The sequence below is a fragment of the Drosophila willistoni genome (assembly GCF_018902025.1).
Source record: "Drosophila willistoni isolate 14030-0811.24 chromosome XL unlocalized genomic scaffold, UCI_dwil_1.1 Seg142, whole genome shotgun sequence".
Classification (NCBI taxonomy): domain Eukaryota; kingdom Metazoa; phylum Arthropoda; class Insecta; order Diptera; family Drosophilidae; genus Drosophila; species Drosophila willistoni.
This window is the reverse complement of record NW_025814053.1, coordinates 1,164,076-1,185,358: the sequence shown is the minus strand read 5'-3', so window position 1 is coordinate 1,185,358 and position 21,283 is coordinate 1,164,076. Positions and strand designations below refer to the sequence as shown.

Sequence of the window (21,283 nt, the reverse complement as noted above, 5' to 3'; positions counted from 1 at the left end):
CATATAAAAGCATATGTGTATAAATTATTATTTACATTTGTATGTGTTTGAGTGTTTCTGTGCTCCTCGCCTTCTACGTTTGCTTGTGTGTGTGTAGGTGGATGCGAAAATTTTGTTATTGTTCGAGCGCCAAGTCGATAGGTTTTTTAAAATTTATAATTAGGCAACCCTGTTTCGATAACGATTGCAGAAGTGATGTGCACAGTGGGCCAGACTCCAACTTTCATCTTTACATATGTGTAATATTATATGATGATAGTTAATATTTTCCAATGTAACTATTAAATTTACAAATTATTTTTACAAGTGTTGAATAAAGTTTCGTTGTTTAATTTATTTTTGTTAACTGCCCGATATGACCGTTTTTTAGTTGTAACCCAGTGTCAGAAACAGCTAATTTCAAAAGCAAATTTAAAAGTCTACATTTGTATATTCGTTTTATTTCATATGAAGACTAATTCTATTAAAAAAAAGAGGACTATTTACAATTTTCAGTTTTCAGTTTTCCTGCAGTATGCAGGATGAGAGACACAGCTACGTTCCTATTATGGACTCAATGGAGAAGCTCAGCTTGGGTTTCTTCACAGTAGCTGTAGCCGGTGGTAGAGGTGGACAGACATCGAGTGTGTTGGGCGTGGTTGTGGGTGTGGGCGTAAACGGCGGCATTGTTTGATAGCCCACAGCAGCGGCGGCATATAGGGCATGGCAGGCAGGACTGCCGCCCAATGTCGCCTCCATGACATAGTTAAGTTCCGGATCAGCGAATGCACGCCGCTTGCGCAGGCGTTCCATCAGCGGGGAACTGAATGTGGAGGGAAATCGTTGTTTGTACTCTAAGGAGAACGGAGAAGAAGAAGACCGGAGGCGTTGTCAGATACAGAACAACAAATTGCTGCAATTCGTTAAGCCAATTAGTCAGTCAGTCAGTGAGACAGACAGTCTGGCACCAAAAACCAACAACAGTTTGCTTGAAATTATCTGGAAACCAGATGGTAACATATTTTTCTTCTTTTTCCTTTTTCAAATTTTGTTTCTTTTTCTTGGCCCAGAGAGTTTTCCCTTTTGCTCAAGTATCGAATTGCCACGAGCATCCAATTTCAAATTTCAATTGGGTTTTTCTTTTCTTTTTTTTTTTGTTTTTGGCTTTAGTTAAGCAATTTGTTGTTGGTGCTGCTGTTGTTGTTATTGTTGGGCATTTCCTGTGCGGATCTCCAGTTACAAGTTGCCTGTGTCTGCCAGACAGTCTGGCACCGCATGTCCTTACTCTAGCCTTAACACTTACCTTCCATGGCCGCTGTGATATGCAATGTGGATTGCTGCAAATTCCTCAAACGCTGCTTGTAAATCCTTTTCTGGGCGATCAGAACCTGGCGAGTGGACGAGGATGCTAGCTGAGGTGTCATCAATGGGGGTGCTGGTGGTGAGGTGCATGGCGTAGATTCTTCTCCCTCGCTGGTGGATGAGGCCCTTACCTCCAGGGCCTCCATTGTCTGTTGGCGCCGTAGGGCCACCTGGGCGGCCATAACGCGTTGACGGTCCACAACCAATTGGCAATTGGGACAGCAACATTCCCGCCAGCGGCACAGTTTCTTGTGTCCCTTGACACAGGAGATGACCCCATGATTGCGACATCTCGCACATTTCGGTGTGCGGAGGAGGCGGCGATCTTTCTCCTTGGCCTTCAAATGTAACTGCAACTTGTGACTCATGTCCTGGCACTTGCTCGTTCAACTAACAACTGAATCCATCGGCCACAGACACTCCTGGCAGACAGTCAGTCTGCAATGTCGTCAAGTAGTCTGGTCCGTGTTCCGATCGCTTCTCCGTCTGCCATTGGCTGCTAATCGCTGATGCTAAATTTAGATGATCCAATGGCAACACAGCTGGGACACATCATCAGCCAGCGGAGATCATTTTCGGTTTCTTTTTCGTTGTTGTCGTTTTGTCTTTGAATTGGAAACCGCACAAGATACATATGTATCTATTAAGTATTTGTATCTTTCGATGAGCATTTGTGTTTAGACAAACTGCACTTACCATAGATACATAGATACGTACGTAAATACTACGTAAATAAATTGTTCATTGTAGATGGGTATGGGAAATATTAATTGCTTTTTAATATCGACAATGGGTCGCCGTTTCTTTGTTCTTAAGAGGTTTTCGGAAAATCTCCATGCTTTAGAGACACATTGAGATTCAGAGCAGGAACCGTAATCATTACAAGTTAAATATATTAAAACAATAACAAGGAAATGATTTAAAAGTTGTTTCAATTTTTGAGTTATTTCATAAAAATTGTGCATAATAATTCAAATGAAAGAAATAAAAAAAGAGATAATTAATGAGTTCAATTTAATTTAATTTAGTTTTAATTATACTCAACCATTAAGGTTAAAAAATATAGAAAAGTATATTTGAAAAATCTAAAGCAGTTTTTTAGAAGTATTATTTTGAGCGTAGAAAACAAGAATCATTTTTAATCTTTTTTCTTATTATAAAAAATGTTTTCAACTAATGAGTTTTATTAAATAATTACCAATTATTACTGTAAGTTAAGATTTCAATTCTTGCGGTCCTCACTGGGATTCAAACACAAATCCTTTTAGCTTCATTTAGACCAAAATAACAAAGAATTTCAAAACTCAAATTGAAATAATCAAAGTTTTGATTAAAAGAAAAAAGTTTTTTTTTCTTTTGTTTTGGTGATCTTTTACTAATAGAGATCCTTAATCAATCCTTAGGAAATATTATCATTTTGTCAGTACCATTGATTCCAACAAAATGTTCAAATAACTAATAGCTTCTTCTAAAATCGAATAAAGTAGTGTACTATGTATGCAATTTAAAATTCTTTATGGTGAGTCTCAAAATTGTAATTTTTTTATTTAATAATTTAATTTAACAGAAGTGTTAAGCCGAATGACGAGATATTGGCGATTCGAAATGCCTTGGAATTCTATTACTGCGTTAAGCATAACAATTTCAGAATCTTATTTAAAATACTTAAAAGAACTGCTTCAAGATTTGAGTCCAAATAAGCAACTTTGAATTTTTTTCATACTATTTTGCTGTGTTCAAGTATTTGTTGAGCGCTCAAACAGGAATACGATTGCATTGATTGATTCATTTTGGTCAGACGAATCTCAAAAAAGTTAATATATGTCAGTTCAATACTGTTAAATTTCATCAAGTTGGATGACTATATCATATACCTTTCATAGCTTCGTTTGGCTCTTCTGCAATTGTCTCCAAACTAGTTAATTACAGAGATAATAATCTTTGTCTTTTTTTTTATCAAAATCGGATCACTTTACCTATTATAATGCTGTTATATACACATACGATTAAATAGCCTGCTATGTTTGCTCCAGTTTACTCCAGTCTAAGTTTTTGGCCCGCGGAACTTTAACTTTTTGGATAAAACGTTTTCCGCTCGAATGCCTGTAGGTAAGGAAAGAGTAATGGAAAAGCAAGAGTGTGCAAAGAGTATGCAAATTTCGGCACGACCGAAGGTAGCCCTGGTTTGTTCGTAAGAGTTTTTCCTCAAAATTGAACTAGTTTTGTGTTATTGTTTATATCATTATACAATAAGTATCATGCATTATAATACATTATTTGTCTCTTTCTTCCCGTACAGTGAGAATTTCCGTGACTTGGGATAAAATCTTTGATATTCTTACCTTCAGTAAGTTCAATTTGTCTTTTCAATCGAGACGAAAAGTGCCAACGAAAAAGAAAATATTCCATGAAACTTTAATTTCATGAATAGTCTTCCTATTTTACTCAATATCAAAGTACAGTGAAACCTCGATATAACGAACTTCGTTATAACGAAAAACCCAATATAACGAATTTTTTGTTAAGTCCCTTGAAAGGACTAAGGTTTTACATTTCAGTACCTATAGCGAATCAATAGATATAACGAATAATTTTGCGATCCCCCTCAGATTCGTTATATCGAGGTTTCACTGTATTCGAAAAATGCATGTATTTATTTTCAAATGTAAACTTTTAAAATTGGTTGGAAATAGATGAAAATCGCAGATTGGCCAATAACACTGTGCAACCAATTGTAGGTTCTTGAAATGAAACCGCGCCGGACCTTTTTTCTCCAAGTACATCTTTTGACTAGCAAACCCCACTTTGGGTTTTCCCCTTTTATTTTTTTAGCGAGTTGAAATTTTGCATTTTGAGTTTATTTTTTAGTTTGTCATATAAGCTAAATATGACTTAGATATCGATTCCTTTTTCAATCATCATTTGGTGTAGAAATATTGTTAATGCTTGAAAAAAAATTCATTTTATGAATGTTACATAACACAAAATGCAATTTTCGGCTACAGTTTTCGAAAAATTACAATTAAGCCTTTTTTTATACCCTTGCAAAAATGGTATACTAATTAAAAGGAAAGAAGAAGGAGGCATCTCCGACCATATAAACTATATAGGTATATGTCTGTCCGTACAGAACTCCTCCTAGACCGTAAGAGCTTCAGAGCTCTTCCCACGTGAGCTTCTTTATACTGCAGGGCTTGGATTCGGGCTCTCGGGTTCAAGCGGATCGGACAACTATATCATATTTAAATTTAATATTGTTCAGTTTAATGAAGCTGATTTTTTTCAATATAAAGGAAATCGTGCTTAGAGGAAAGAGGAAAGGAAACTTGTTGGAAAGGAAAAATGTTATACTTTTGTATTTTCCACTTTATTTAATTTTTTTTGCAACTACAATAGAATTAAGATTCAAACAGGATCTCTTCGGGTTGCGGCATCGTGCTGGACCAGATAGTTCCATGAAGAATTTCAGTAACGTTTGTTGTGGGGCTAAATGTGCTTTCTCAGTTGGTTTTGGAGGTGCAACTCTACTCAAGAATTGAATTACAGTTGTCCGACGGTAGCCAGTCTCCTGGGATTGAGCTCTCCTCTGGATCAAGCAGTGAGTTTTTGGAATCAAGGTTCAGACAGATCCTCGAATCCAGTGAGGAGACTTTGCAAACTACCTCGGGTGATTCTTTTAACTTCGCGATGTTTTATAGTCATGAATCTGGCGATCTCAGCTACCATATATGAGCTTAAGATAGAGCTTAAAATTCAGCCGGGAACATTGGAGAATTGAGATCTCATAACAGAAGTTGCTGGTTTAGGCAACAACAAATTGAGCCGATTGTGTCTTGCTATGATGGCAACAATTTTGTGAGCGGTTCCATTAGTCGATAACCAGGTGTCAGATTCAAGTATTGCAGTTGTGTCGCTCGAAGGAAGTACGTCATTGAGCTATCCTCCGGATCTAGTAGCGAATGCTCACAGCCATCAACATTTGATTGCAAACGCGGTATTAAATGAAACGGCTAAGGGCACGAAAAACCCATGGATATTAAACGGTAAGTGACTGAATATTCCGTCTTTTGATAATAGGTTCAAAACTGTTCTCGAATCCAGTGAGGAGAGTTTGCAAAGCACCTCGTCTGAAGGAAGTATGGTGGAAGTCTGTGGTATGAGAGACTGCGACATTAGGTCCAGACCACGCCCCGTGAAATCGGACTACTAAATTGAAATAGAACCGATTAATGTGAATGGACCGCGGTCCCCTTACGTGAACATACTCCCAGAGAACAGTCCCTTTGTTTTGGTCGTTTCGTCTTTGGAATGTACCAAGGACTTTTGCAATCTGCTGGAAGATTTCTTCGGCATTTTTCAGGATTTCGGGAACTAAATTGGGAACAGCTAATGAAGTCACCATGGATTGGGTGGCAAGGAACATTTGTTCTATTGGGCCATTTGAGGCTATCGGTCCAAAAAACTTGCTCCACCTAACCGCGGCCAGAGTTGCGTGGACAAAGATCAAGTTTAGTTTGCAGCGCATTTTCACGATGCGTGGAGCGCCAGAATTCTGATATTAAGACGGAGAAATGGGCAGTGGTGAGCCGAAAAAATTTACCATCTAAGGCCGATGAGAACGTTACGGAAATTTGCCTCAATGAACAGGTTGAGATCTGGATGGATGCCGAGAGTGCGAAAGTCATCAAGGAGAGATGCAACCGCCTCAAACTAAGTTTTTGAATCGAATTTGAATTTTGCTAGAAGGACAAATTGGTATTATATTATACTTACTAAGTCAAAACCTTTCTATTCCCTCCATCTACTGTTCTCACTTACCAATTTAATTTTGTTTTTGGTTTTGTTTTTTTCTTTACTTTTAATGTTGCAATTTTATTTACTTCATTTTCAGCTTTGCTACTGAAATGAATCCGAATCGGATCTGGGGCATTGAAAATGAAAATGACAGAAGAAACACAAGGGCTACTTTTATTTTCAATTGAACATAACAGTTTATTTTTCTTTCTATATTTACCTTGCAAAAAGGGTATATTAATTTTGGTCAATTGTGTGCAACGCATAGAAGGAAGCATCAACGACTGGACGAGTTTATATAGTCATGTCTGTCTGTCCGTCAGTTCGTTCGTCCATCTGGATGAACTCGAACTGCTCCTAGTCCATAAAAGCTACAGAGTTGAATGTGTGCATGTTTGTTTGTATTTGCTGCACGGGTTGTATATATCCGATTCAGCAGTATATCATATAGCTCCTATAAAAACCGTGACTTTTCTCAATAACGTCGTTAATTTCTTAGCTACTGTTTAAAAAAAAATTGTTTAAATATTTTTTTGTTATATATATTTATATTTATTTATAACTCTGCTAAATTTGAAAAAATCGGAAAATTAAATTATATAGCTTTCATATTTAAAAAACAAACGATAAAGTAGCATGCTACATGCGCCGGATTGCTTTACCCTAAGTTTGCAGTCTGTTCTCTTTCTATATAAAATCCTTTCTCTTCGATGGCTATAGGAAAAAAAACTTGGAAGGGTATACAAAGTTACCACGGCCCTTATGTTTAGAGTAGTTTTGGAAATATTTTAAATTTATAAATATCTTTTTTTTGAGAATAATAAATGTAGAAATACGATTACTCATCACACGTCGGGAAAAAACGTCTACAAAAGTAGGAGAAGCTATTAATATTTGCTGTGCCCTCCTGTTCTTAATACTGATTTTTAGGGCAGTAGGTAAGTTTACTGTAAGTTTTGTAAGCTGTGCTTGAGTATATTGTGTTAGCCAACCGGTGTCAATTGCTATTGATCATATACTTTGCATTATATTCTAATAGATCCGAACGGAACATTTTTTTTCTTTCTTAAATTTATAATTCACATGTTTCTTCCGTAAATGAACATACTGGAATCTTAAAAATTTACACTCAAATCATTACAAAAGGTTTTTTTTATTGAAAACATGTCTAAATTATTTTTCAAAATTAGTTTTACAGGGTTGGCCATTTTAAACCGGAAGTTGCCAAACATTTGCCCAGAGTTTTCAATCGCTTGTTTTTTTTTGTTGTTGTTGTATCGTAATGTTTGTCAATATTTGAGAGGGGAAAACCCCGGCCAAGGGCTAATGGTTTTTTATTTTTCGTACTTTGGGTCCTTGTTGGCCTTGTTATCAAGATTTAAAGAATCCCAGCGAATGGCAAAAAATATAATCAAAAACCTTTTCTGATCCAATCATTGTATAGCTATCAAATAACTTGATTCTATATCCTATTTGGTAAATTGTATGAAAAATGTCGCTTATATTCTCCCTTGCAGTGCATCGATTAGAGGAAAATCATTCCACGTTTTTGGTTAGTAAAATGTAATAACATAAGACACAACATGGAATGCAAATTTATCTACTTATAACATGCTATCTCGCTCGAGATATTACAATATAAAGCCGATTGAAGGCAAGTGACAAAAATTAGAAATAAAATTGATCACCATACTACACGGGTCTATAAAGCCAATTTGGCGACTCTAGCTCCTATAGTCTTCGAGATAGAGGTGTTGATACGGCTTTATTCTCACAAAAAATAGCTATAAATTAAAAATATTTCCAAAACAATCCTAGAAAAGGGCTTACGAGTAATTTTTTCGAAAACTGTTGCTGAAAATGGCATTTTGGGTTATATAACATTCAAAAAAAAGTAATTTATTTAAGCATTAACAATATTTCTACAACAAATGAGGATGATTTAGGTCGAATGCATGAAGAAATCATATTTAGTTCATATGACAAACTAAAAAATATTCTCAAAATGGGAAATTTCAACTCGCTAAAAAAAGAAAAAACGAGCTAACATTGAAAAACCCAATTAGGATTTTGCTATTCAATAGATGTATTTTCAGAAAAAAACCCGTTGCGGTTTGATTTTTGGTGTTGCACAGTGTAATTTGTGTCTCAAAAAGAACTATTAACTTTGCGAATCCGTAAATATGTTAGTTTTTGACCGATTTTCAATCATGTTGTAAATTTGACTTTGGAAAGTGATTTTATAATTTCCATTAAATTATGTGTTTCCCGAAATTATGTGTTTTGGTTTGTTGATTGCTGGCTTAATCCTTTAAAGCTTTGAATATTGAAAGTTTTTGAAAAACCAGCCGCCTTTCAATTTAGTTTCCAATTCATATAGTTGCTGAATTATGTATGTATATTTGCATTTATTTGTATAACAATTTGTAGATATATATTTAATATATATATACATATATATGTATATGTATGTATAATTTATACAAATTTAACACGACTTTAAACTATTTATATTAATATGTCTTTAAACAAACAGTTTATTAAATTTTTATTTTTGTATTCATTCTATTTTGCGCAGTTGTAAGATTAGGTTTTCGATTTTCATGTTTGGCTGTATGAGTAAATATTTTGATTATTCAAATTTATTACTGGTTTTCATTAAATGCCTTTTCTTTATGTTTCATAGAAATGATCAAGTTTTATATATTTTCCATTGTTAGATAATCTAATAATAAATAGGGGACATGTTAAAGCTTTCGTTTGGTTTTCGATTTTGCTACAAATGTGCCAGGTTCTTTTTGATTTGGTTGGTCAATTGAATGTGATTAGGTATAGAAGTATATATATGTATATATCATTTATGTATTGTATGTATTGATAGTATAGATAAGCGTGTGTGCTATTAGTTAGTTTTGGATTGTGCAGGATTGTGTAGGACTTGGGCCGTGGGCAATAGTTGTGAATATTTCGAAAGAGTTTGCTTTTGAAATTTAATTTTCTTAACCGATTTGATACAACTTTGATGTGGCTTCGCGTAAGACTGAGGAAATACAAATTTCCCCAAAAAAAGTTGAATACTTTTCAAAGATTTTGGATTCATGCAAAGCCCTAACCTAATAGTAGGTAAAAAGTACATACATACATACGAAATGCTAGGGTATAAGGGAAGTTGACTTGGTGAATATTGGTGAAATAATATTTTGGCGAAATGCTCTTAAATATCTTTCTTGGTTTTTCGTTTCATTTTGATTATTGTTTTGTTTACATTTGAATTATTATGAAAATTTATTGTCGTTTTACTGTAAAAAATATAAATCGAAACACAATATACATTTAGTAAGAAACGCTCATATATAATATGTATGTATGTATAATATAACAACTAAATCTAAATGCAACTGTTAACGCAGATATTTTAGTATAAATAAGTATGTATATATGTTTGCTATACAAAAAATGTATCCTATTTGTTATAACCTTGCAGAGAATTGGCGTAATGAACTTTAATTGGATTCTTCGATATCAACAGACATTCAATTCCGAGTTCTAAATCATGTCAAACGGATCAAGGAATTCTATAAACTATATGTCTATATGGATTTCTGCAAAGTTTTGTTATGTATATATAGATCGACCTGCCGATCTTAACCACAAGTAACTATTTATATTTAGATGATGGTTTATGTAGATGAATACTTTTCCATTGGTTTATTTAGACACAATTTGAATTCTACTTATCACAATCTTTCTCTCATAAATCTGATAACAATTGATAAAATAAAATGTGCAACAACTTTTCGATGATTGCCAAAAAACACATGGATTGACTGATCCTATCTAAAAATATATAATATACCTACAAATACGAAAAGTAAATCAAGCTTTAACCAAATGAATTACATCTTATGTTTTCTTTTTCCTTTTAATTATGAGAAGAACAAATTTTGTCAGGTTTCGTTGTCCTTTTTGGGTTGCTATACATAATAATACTGTAATATTAGGGTTTTCTTTTCGGATTTCTTTAGTGCTTTATAAATGTAGGTATGTATGACTATATGCAGATACATTTGTGTAATTTGTTTAGTAGTAGAACTATCTCAATAAATAACTAATTAAATAGGCTCACAATTTGTCCTTTTTGGTGCGGTGCGGGCGATTACATGTGCTTACATATATGTATATCATATCTATAACTATATATCCTATACCGCATATATGTGTTTCTATATATATTGGCTTAGTATAGAATTTTCCCATCATGTGAGTTTTTAGGTTTTTTTTTGTTAGGAGAAAGAGTAGAAAAGTAATAAAAGTTTTTCATGTTAGCCATAGTAAATGCAATTTATAGGGTTTCATTTAAAATGCAATTCGATTTCATTTGGTTTGATTGAATTACTCAAACTATCCTAGACTTTGGGAGATGATTAAATAATAATATAAAATAATAAACGATATTTATGTGTCCAGTGTTGCCAACATATTGTGTGGGTATTCCAATTCGGTCCTACTCGATTCAAAAGAGATACAAATCTTAGAAATCAATTAGTGGATTTCTATGTTGGAGTTTTGGTGAATCGGAAAACCTTAGCATGTTGATCAACTAAGGATATTAACAAGGTTATTTTCGGTTTGAAAATATCTTTTTTAGTGCCGAAAATAATTCGGTTGATTTGTGTTTTTTGGGGAAAGGGAAGAAAGGGTTTAGCCAAAATTAAACGCCTCAATGAGTAAAGTGTGAAATTGCTGTCAATGAGATGCACAGATCTTCCTCTGATCCGCCGCCGACTAGAGTTTCTCGGGGTTCTAGACAATGCTGTTCCTCTTGGCACTCGCCCTTTCTAGGGTGGATTGCATAGCGGCCACTACAGCCTCGGCTCCGCCTGTGAAAATTGGCTGATTGATGGCACGCCTCAGGACGTGCCACATGGCCACCGGTTTGCGCAACGAGGACAACATCTGATGCCAGTGCCGCAGACCCTTGCCAACAGCACAGCTGCCGGCAATGACATGGCCCAGCGGCAATATCCCATTCTCAGTCACACCAAACACGGTGAGACGCAATTGCACTGTGGTCAGACTATGAGGCGGCACACTGAATATCATCGACTCATTGAAAATGGGACAGCGATCCTTGCGCTTCAATGAAGTCCGCTTTTTCAGAACCTTCTTCTCGTTGTTCATCAAATAGACCTGAAGCCAAAATCAACAAGTTACATTCCATTGGGGGGGCCTGGGGTTTTCGGGGGGTCATACGTACCTTTACGAAAATATGCTGCACCAGTCTGGTGTCATCTGAGTCGGAATCCGTGTCCAGTTCCATTTTTAAATTGCGACCCTTGACCACAACAATGGTGAGACGTTCCGCTGTGGGCAGATAGCTGAGCGAGAACATAAGCTCACCCCAGCGGGCGTTGCATTTCCTCGAATCGGACAATGGTATCCATGTGGTTATGGGTTTGGGTATCTCTCCGATTTCCATCTCCGCCTCACCGATCAGCGTGTGGGCGGGTCCATTGTGATAGAGATGGAACCACAGAGAATGCCTCATCTGCTTTTTATGCAACCAGAAGTTGAAGCTCTCATTGTAAGCGGGTGTGAGGGAGGCATTCACTACCTGTAATCCAGATCGATGGATTAATTCAAATCTTTGAATTCGCTTTAAACTGCTCACCTTTGTCTGCATGGCACCTGGATGATCGGGCACCAGGTAAATGCGCACGAACGTGTCCAACGAATCCACGCTGAATGGACAGATGAGACCCTTGGCCTCTAGAACACTGACTATTAGCTCCAGACCGTGGTTGGTTAGGCTTGATGTTAACGAAGTGAAACATTTATACAGAAAGAGAAAGAGAAAGAGAGAGAGAGGGACTTACTTATCATATTGAAGGCCCACACAGAGATATCCGGTTATTTGTGTATATGGCTGATCGAGCTGATCGAGAAACAATGAGGAGTCGGAATTGACGGAATCACAGGAAATGCCGCGTCCCAAATTCAAGCCGCCATCCAATGAACCACTATCCAGTGAGCTCTGTGAGCTATTGCGACGACCCAGTCCCAAACTGATCGACGATTCCTGCCTGAGCAGAGAGCGACCAAAGGACCATGTGCTATTGCCATTTGCACTGATTGCGGCATTGCCATTGGCATGGATCCCAGCACCCAGCTTGCGGAAGAGGTAATCCTCGGAGATGGTTTTCTGCAGCAAATGCGGACCCTTGAGTCGTGTAAAGGGATTCGAGGGGCAGGCTCCAGACAATTTGAACAGGCGGTTAGTAGGAGGTTGAGAATTCGTTGTCTCCGCAAAAGGATTTCCATTGTCCTGCTGAGGTGGTGACGGAGGTGAGGTCGCAGGAGCTGGATTCGGGGTGGTGGGTGTGGCAGTTGAGTCCAAGGACTCGCATAAAAATGGATTTGTGCTGGAATTGCGGCGCTTTAAAATTGGCGGAACTCGTCGTTCATCCTCCGGCTGCTGGGACTGTTCCGTGTTCTCTTCCGTGGGCTTCCGACTAACGATGACCTGCTGCAAAGAGACCTGCCTCTTGGCCAGTGGTCGGGGTATGGCTGTGCCCGTTTGCATAATTGAGGCGGATGTAGATAGACGCAATGGAGCTGCCGGTGGTGCCTCCAACGGTTGTGGCAATTCTCCTCCACCGTTCCGTATCTCATTGCTAAAGGAGAATGTCACAGTTTTCGATCCAGGACCAGCACTATTCGGAGCAGGAGCAGGGCGCAAAGGTTGCGGGGGTATAGCCGCATCCGCCTGCGGTAGATTCCACAATGGAGTGGTCTTCGTGGTGTTCGTTTCGGGTGGCAAACAACCATTACCCCCATTTGACAATTGCTGGGAACGCTGATGATAATCCTCTTTATCAATGGTGTCGAATCGCTTGAAGCTTCCACTGGTGCTCAAAAGAAACTCGGAGCCGGTCTGAATCTGAATAAATCGAGGCACAAAAGGACCAAAACTCACAGATTGAAAGCAAAGAAATTCTCAATGTTCTCATGCCACTCACACTTGCCATATAACCATTGGCATGGAAGAGCTTGTGCTTGTGCTTGGACAGTCCAATCTTCTCCTCCTCCTTGCTGGAACGCATACGCATCCAGCTGGCTGCTCGTCCTGATCCCATACAATGGCAGGCAAGGAGCAGAAACATCAACACCACCAACGCCAATAACCCCAGGCTGGTGAACATCATGGCTAGTGGTCCTGTATCCATGGCTGTAATACTGAAGGATACACAATGAAGTCATTAGATCGGGATTGAAGAGACTTCTCACAGAAATATTTCTTTCATTTGTCGGTTAATCGAAAGGACTACTCAGAAAATAAAAGCGTTGAAAAAGCTCTACAAATGATTTCATAGGAAAATGATTTCCCACTGAGTGTCGGTATGTGTGCGAAGAAGTTGGACCCCTCCCCCCAAAAGCGGGTGTTTAGTGGGGCGGGGAGGACAGCCGAATGGCCTAGTGTCTCTACTTTCATCTGGTATCGGCTTACATCATCAATGCCATCGTTTTTCATCTTCATCTTCGTCTTATTGTTAGTCATCTTTGTCAACGGTGCCGTTCGTGTGGCTTGCTTGGTTGCTGCTGGTTCGTTGCTCAGGTGCGTTGGTTTTTGAGTCATCCACATCAACACACTCACCTCGTGTTCAATTGTTGACTTGCTGACAGTTTTCTCAATTGAATTTTGAAACCAGAGACGACAGCACTGCCACTTCAAAGACCGAACAGCCGACAATCAAGTGGCAGATGGGGGAAAGGGTTGAAGCGGTTTTGAGAGAGGCATATCAGATATGTACCCCTCGGATCCGTTTAGTTAGTTTTGCTTAAACATTTGACATAGTTTCGTTAAAAGCCACTAGAACTTTCTTTTCTAAGAAACAGCAACTGTAAAGCGTTCAAAAATGGAAATCGTTCCCTTAAGGGAACTACATAGTTCCTCTTTGAGATTCAATGATTTCAAGCAGTGCTTGCCATATTGTTATTGGCTCCCTACATTCTACCTAGTAACCATTCAAAAAGGATCCTCTCGATCAACAAGATAACATCAGGTTTTCAGTAGATCACAAATTGAGAGCGTGAAGGTAATTCGCACAGACAGACTTATTGACATGGGTATATTGACTCGCCTAGTCTCAAGCTTATCAATAATACACTTATTTACTGAATTGGAAACGCCTGCCTCTATACGAATGAAGTAAGTAAGTCGTCTCGCCGACTTAGGTATACCATACACCAGTAAAGCAAATATTTCAACTTTATTGAACAAATGCATTTTCACATGCTTTTTACAAGCATATCTTAGTATCTCGCTCACTCAATCATACGAGCACACTAGCGCCCCCACCAGCCAACGGCCAACTCCGGCCTTATGGAAAAACGTTTATATGCATAACTCGACGGTTTTTTGTCCGATTTTGATCAAATTTGGTATTTTGCTAGATATTAGTATTGAATTTAAGTGTGCCAAGTGTGATTGCATAAGGTAAAAAAATACGGGAGATTATTAAGTTTTTCAAATTACGGGGTCGGAAAAGGGCGTGGCAAAATTTTTACACATACAAAATGTGTGCATTTACTAAGCGAATATACATACCAAATATGGTGTCTCTAGCTGGAATAGTTTTTGAGATAAACGTTTTTTTTAAATTGCGGGGGCGGAAAGGGGCGTGGCAAAAATTTGAAATAAACTTGATCACTCTACATACTACACGAGTCTACATACCAAATTTGGTGGCTCTAGCTCCTACAGTCTCCGAGATCTAGGTGTTCATACGGACAGACGGACGGACGGACAGACGGACATGGCTAGATCGACTCGGTTGTTGATCCTGATCAAGAATATATATACTTTGTGGGGTCGGAGATGCTTCCTTCTGCCTGTTACATACATTTTGGCGACTTTAATATACCATTTCACCCTATGGGTGTATGGTATAAAAACATCTGCCAACTTTATAATAACCCTCTACAAGACTATAATCAAAAATGAAGTAAGTAAGTCGTTTCGCCGACTTTGGTATACCATACACCAGTAAAGCAAATATTTCAAGCATTTTCACATGCTTCTTACAAGCATATCTTAGTATCTCGCTCACTCAATCATACGAGCACCCTAGCGCCCCCACCAGCCAACGGCCAACTCCGGCCTTATGGAAAAACGTTTATATGCATAACTCGACTGCTTTTTATCCGATTTTGATCAAATTTGGTATTTTGATAGATATTAGTATTAAATTTAAGTGTGCCAAATTTGATTGCATGAGGTAAAAAAATACGGGAGATAATCAAGTTTTTCAAATTACGGGGGCGGAAAAGGGCGTGGCAAAATTTTTATACATACAAAATGTGTGCATTTACTAAGCGAATATACATACCAAATATTGTGTCTCTAGCTAGAATAGTTTTTGAGATAAACGCTTTTTTTAAATTGCGGGGGCGGAAAGGGGCGTGGCAAAAATTTGAAATAAACTTGATCACTCTACATACTACACGAGTCTACATAAAAAATTTGGTGGCTCTAGCTCTTATAGTCTCCGAGATCTAGGTGTTCATACGGACAGACGGACAGACGGACATGGCTAGATCGACTCGGTTGTTGATCCTGATCAAGAATATATATACTTTGTGGGGTCGGACATGCTTCCTTCTGCCTGTTACATACATTTTGGCGACTTTAATATACCATTTCACCCTATGGGTGTATGGTATAACCAGAGGGACGGGGCTAACTTTGACCGCGTCAAAGTTTGTATACCCTTGCAAGTTTTTTGTGTAAAAGGTCTAATGTTTGCGAAAGAACGGCTTAGGAAATAACGAACATATTGATCAAAGTCACTGTTCACCACCGATTGTTCCTATGGGAGCTATATGATATAGTTACCCGATCTTAATTAAATTTGGCAAAGTCATTAATAGTTATGCTAAACTGAGATATATAAATTTTTATGACAATTGCTTCAAAAGTAACGAAGTTATTGACAAAAGTCACTGTTTTCGACCGATCGTTCCTATGGGAGCTATATGATATAGTCACCTGATCTTGATCAAATTTGGCACAGACGTTTACAGGCGTAATAAACTCTCTAATATTAAATAAACTGTTCGTGACTTTGGCGTTTGTATGGGAGCTATATGATATAGTGGTCCGATCCGGCTGAATCCGAGATATACAACGCCTGCAGTATATACAAGCCTACATGCAAAATTTCAGCTCTGTAGCTCTAACGGTCTAGGAGGAGTTTGCGTTGATCCAGACGGACGGACAGACGGACGGACGGACGGACGGACATGGCTATTTAAACTCGTCTCGTCGTGCTGATCAAGAACATATATACTTTATATGGTCGGAGATGCTTCCTTCTATGCGTTGCACACTTCTGACCAAAATTAATATACCCTTTTTGCAAGGGTATAATGAAAAGAGTTAAGTTTTGTTATTAACTTCAAAACACTACTTCAAAACACTCTTTTCAGTCATTCTTTTAGTAGAGACAATAAAAAGGTAGTAAAATTGAAATATTCGTTATTCGATACACAATCGATATTGCTAATACACCGGGTCCTTACCTAACACATGGGTCACATTTCAAAAACACCGTGTTAAACCAAGCATGGGTTTGATAGGAGGTTACGTTACCACGTTATTACCAATTTTAGACACGGATTTTCAATGGTCAGCCTTATTCTCAGTCCATTGCAGTATTATGAAATGAATCAATGCATTCTTAAGGACGTGTTACTTTGCCATTGGTTGTCTTATATTCGACTCCTTTGACATTAATTAAGTGAGCAGATACATTGCAAAACGTGGTATTTAACAACAAGTTGTCATGTTTTATATTAGCATCGGTTGAAATGTAATCTTTATCTTTCCTTATTTTACTTTTAGATATGAGGAGATTTGAGATTATCTTTAGATGCTCACGACGCTAGCTAAGTCAGTTTCAGTTGTACGGATCCTGGAGGGTTCTTGGGGGTCCAGACACTCATCACAATCGAAGTGGCCGATCACTTAGAATAGAAATTGGGATAAGTCCTTAAACTGACGAAATGTCCCCCTCGAAGGTAACTGAATTTCGTATACCGAAAATCTTAATCAGGTAGAAAGAAAATCAAAAACTCTTGTGTAAACAGTCCTCTTCTTTTAAGACCCAGGATTACAATTACCTCAAGCTCGCGAGCTCTTTTTCGTAACAATGCCACGAAAGATGAATTCATCTTTTTCGAAATAATATAGAGGACTTTGAAAAAAGAGAGTTGTAGTTCTGTTTCTTCGCACACTTTGGAAAAACTTTTTGATGTCAATTAATTATGTCGTCAGGAAATGGTTACACTCACTAGTTAGTGATGTAGTCCGGAAGTAGTTACTCTCACTAGTTAGTTAGTTAGTTGGGATTAGGCACACCAACTTGCAACAATAGAGAAGGGGCCAGGCCGAGCCACAGCCACGTTTTCATTAACCTACTGGGAGGTCATTCCTCTGGCGATGGCGACACCTTCATTTGTATATGTACCTAGGCATAAGGACCCGTCTGTATACATGTGGAAGTCCGATTATATAGGATACTTTTGCAATGACATAATTAAAGGCCAATAATCGAATTAAACAATCCAAAGAAATTGACAAACAACCTGCGAAGATAAAGATGTGCGAAGGGGTCATTCGACTCCTTTTGAGTGACCTCCTTTTGGGCAGAGATATGGCACATTTTATTTATTTGTTGTTTGTCTTGTTTTGGACAAATGTCGTTTGGACATGCCAGCAAAGGGCTTTGGGCCTTTTTAATGGTTTTTTATTATCCTTGTTTTGCTCATTTTAAATGAAAGTCAAAGTAATCAAAAGTAACCAAAAACACACAAAAAAAAACTGTTGTAAAATGAGGCAGGAGAAAGTGCCGAGAAACTAGAGCAGCTTGGCGGAAACACAAACGTACACACTCACACAAACACATCGAGATAGATAGAGAGAGAGAGAGACTGCGAGGGAGAGAGAGAGAGAGAGACGTACGAGGCAGATATGAAAGTGATAGATAAAGAAAGTTACAGTTTGATTTTTCCGACACTTAAACTAATTAAGCTGATTTACCTATCAATTGAATTGGCAACTTTTTCACTTTCAAAAACAATTTTGCGATTTACTGTCGCAGTGAAATAGATTAATTCGTTTTTGGCCCACTTTGCTCTTCATGTTGGCCTGGCCAACAGCCAATCCTGGGCAATATCTCGCGGCCAACTGAGGGAACACAACACAAACACAACCAACATTTGGTCCAATTTTGTTGTTTTTGCAACATTCAACTCCCCATGAGTGAGTGGGCGGGCGTAAAGGGGGCGGTCACATTTCGCTAATATCGATATTTGTCCTTATCGATAGATGCTTTCGTCCCTTTTGCCCTCGCCAAAAAGCTAACCTTTCTTTTTGGGACAACTTACAGCCATAAATATAAGAGTATTGCCATAAAGTTGATTCATGTTTTTGGGACATATTATCCATAAATGAATCCCATAAAAACGTGCCCACCCGGTGGCTCCCTCTGTTGCGGCGAAATCGACACTTAACACGACTGTTCATGTGTTGGGGAAGGTCTGGAAATTTACCCCTCCCTGTAACTAATTTCGAAAAAATGTTTTGCACAAAAACTAAGCAAGTTTTAAGGATAATTAGTTTATCCTTATTAATTATTTATATGCTCTACCCAAATCGTGGAGATATATATACATACACATATATTTCTGTATTTCATTCAACTAGGCCTAATCTGTGACAAAAAGTAAAAAGGACATAAAAATCATATTAAACCACAAAGTTTAAATATTTTTATTACACGATGTACCAAAATAAGTTAAAATTTATGTTTCCAGGATATAACTTCAAAAGTTAAGATTTGGGAAATAATATTACAAATATTGAAACCCTCTAACTAGTAGACCTAATGTTTATTGTGTAATTCATTCTGTTCTATTCTACTATTTTAGAATCATCTTTATTTTGTGACAAAGATCGCAATGCTCATAGAGAAACTATACATAAAAAAGGTGTAAAAGCTTTTCTCAAAACAGCAATTTTAAAAATTGGGAATAGCTGATCAATTATTTAGTTGACTTGAAATTCGAACTTAATATTATCAAAAAAGTTTACTGTCCAATAGAATAGAATACATTTAAACTGAAAACTGACAATTCTGCAGTTTTTATACCCTTGCAAAAAGGGTATATTAATTTTGGTAATAAGTGTGCAACGCATAGAAGGAAGCATCTCCGACCATATAAAGTATATATATTCTTGATCAGCACGACGAGACGAGTTTGTCCGCCAGTCCGTCTGTCCGCCCGCCCGCCCTTACCGTCTGGATCGACGCGAACTCCTCCTAGACTGTTAAAGCCTAAATTTTGCATGTAGGCTTGTATATATTGCACAGTTTGTATATATCGGATTCTGCCGGATCGAACCACTATGTCGTATAGCTCCCATATAAACGGCAAAGTCACGAACAGCGACTTTTCTCCATAACTTTTCTTTTAATTTATAATTATATCAATTACGACGAATTTATGTTAATTGGTAATAATAAATTCCATTTTTATACACAATGTTTTAATGCCACTAGAAGTGCTTCTACTTTTGAGTTAAAATCTTACAAAATGGTGCGGTTTTCTTAACCAAAATGAAGTAAGTAAGTCGTCTCGCCGACTTAGGTATACCATACACCAGTTAAGGAAATATTTCAACATTATTAAACAAATGCATTTTCACATGCTTTTTACAAGCATATCTTAGTATCTAGCTCACTCAATCATACGAGCACACTAGCGCCCCCACCAGCCAACGGCCAACTCCGGCCTTATGGAAAAACGTTTATATGCATAACTCGACTGTTTTTTGTCCGATTTTGATCAAATTTGGTATTTTGCTAGATATTAGTATTGAATTTAAGTGTGCCAAATTTGATTGCATAAGGTAAAAAAATACGGGAGATAATCAAGTTTTTGAAATTACGTGGGCGGAAAAGGGCATGGCAAAATTTATTTATCATACATACAAAATGTGTGCATTTACTAAGCGAATATACATACCAAATATGGTGTCTCTAGCTGGAATAGTTTTTGAGATAAACGCTTTTTTTAAATTGCGGGGGCGGAAAGGGGCGTGGCAAAAATTTGAAATAAACTTGATCACTCTACATACTACACGAGTCTACATACCAAATTTGGTGGCTCTAGCTCTTACAGTCTCCGAGATCTAGGTGTTCATACGGACAGACGGACGGACGGACAGACGGACAGACGGCGGACAGACGGACATGGCTAGATCGACTCGGTTGTTGATCCTGATCAAGAATATATATACTTTGTGGGGTCGCAGATGCTTCCTTCTGCCTGTTACATACATTTTGGCGACTTTAATATACCATTTCACCCTATGGGTGTATGGTATATTTAGCGGCATATATGTATGTATGTATACACCTGGAGTTTTTAAGAAATTGTATTTTTTCTGTTTTGAATTTTTTTAGTACATATACATTTAAGTATATTTTCTAAAAACTTTTGTCCAGGCACCAGGTGAAAAATATTTTAAATTTCTAACAACAAATGTATGAATGTCTATTATATTCGCGTCATAGCATATGCTATCTCGCTCATCCTCACAAAATTTTGCTGAATTTGTTGAATTCGATAATCAAAAATCGTTTTTTCTAGATTCCGAGGGGTAGCGCTATTAAATTAGACATTTCACGCTCCAAAACAAGTCTATGTGTCCAGAAATTTGTATATGATTATAAATGAAATGACTCAAAACTACGTTGAGTTGTCCAAAATCGTTCTTGTGCAGGATACATACATTTTTATACCCTTGCAGAGGGTATTATAAAATTGGTCAGATGTTTGTAACGCACAGAAGGAGACGTTTCCGACCCCATAAAGTATATATATTCTTGATCAGCATGAGAAGCTGAGCTGAGATATAGCCATGTCCGTCTGTCTGTCCGTCTGTGCGTATGCGTTTTACGCAGCCATCCTAAGAGCTATCGGGATGAAATTTTTTTTTCATCTTTTCATTACCCGGGTAAGATAAAGTATGAAAATCATCAGGATCGGTCTACTATATCATATAGTTCTGGAAGATACATTT

General features: G+C 37.6%; 2 protein-coding genes across 2 annotated transcripts; both read right to left on the bottom strand.

The window, feature by feature from the left end:
• Positions 1-486: 486 nt before the first annotated feature.
• LOC6653142 (doublesex- and mab-3-related transcription factor 2) lies at positions 487-1,752 on the bottom strand. The gene is made up of 2 exons (XM_002075227.4): positions 1,283-1,752; positions 487-833 (listed from the first exon to the last, which is right to left on the bottom strand). Exons 1-2 carry the CDS (start codon positions 1,707-1,709, stop codon positions 535-537), a joined length of 726 nt encoding a protein of 241 aa, XP_002075263.1. The 5' UTR covers positions 1,710-1,752; the 3' UTR covers positions 487-534.
• Positions 1,753-10,376: 8,624 nt separating this feature from the next.
• On the bottom strand, positions 10,377-18,369 carry LOC6653141. The gene is made up of 6 exons (XM_002075226.4): positions 18,236-18,369; positions 13,155-13,371; positions 12,012-13,075; positions 11,807-11,945; positions 11,393-11,749; positions 10,377-11,325 (listed from the first exon to the last, which is right to left on the bottom strand). The coding sequence occupies exons 2-6, from the start codon at positions 13,359-13,361 to the stop codon at positions 10,939-10,941; spliced, it is 2,154 nt and encodes a 717-aa protein (XP_002075262.1). The 5' UTR covers positions 13,362-13,371; positions 18,236-18,369; the 3' UTR covers positions 10,377-10,938.
• Between the last annotated feature and the right edge of the window lie 2,914 nt (positions 18,370-21,283).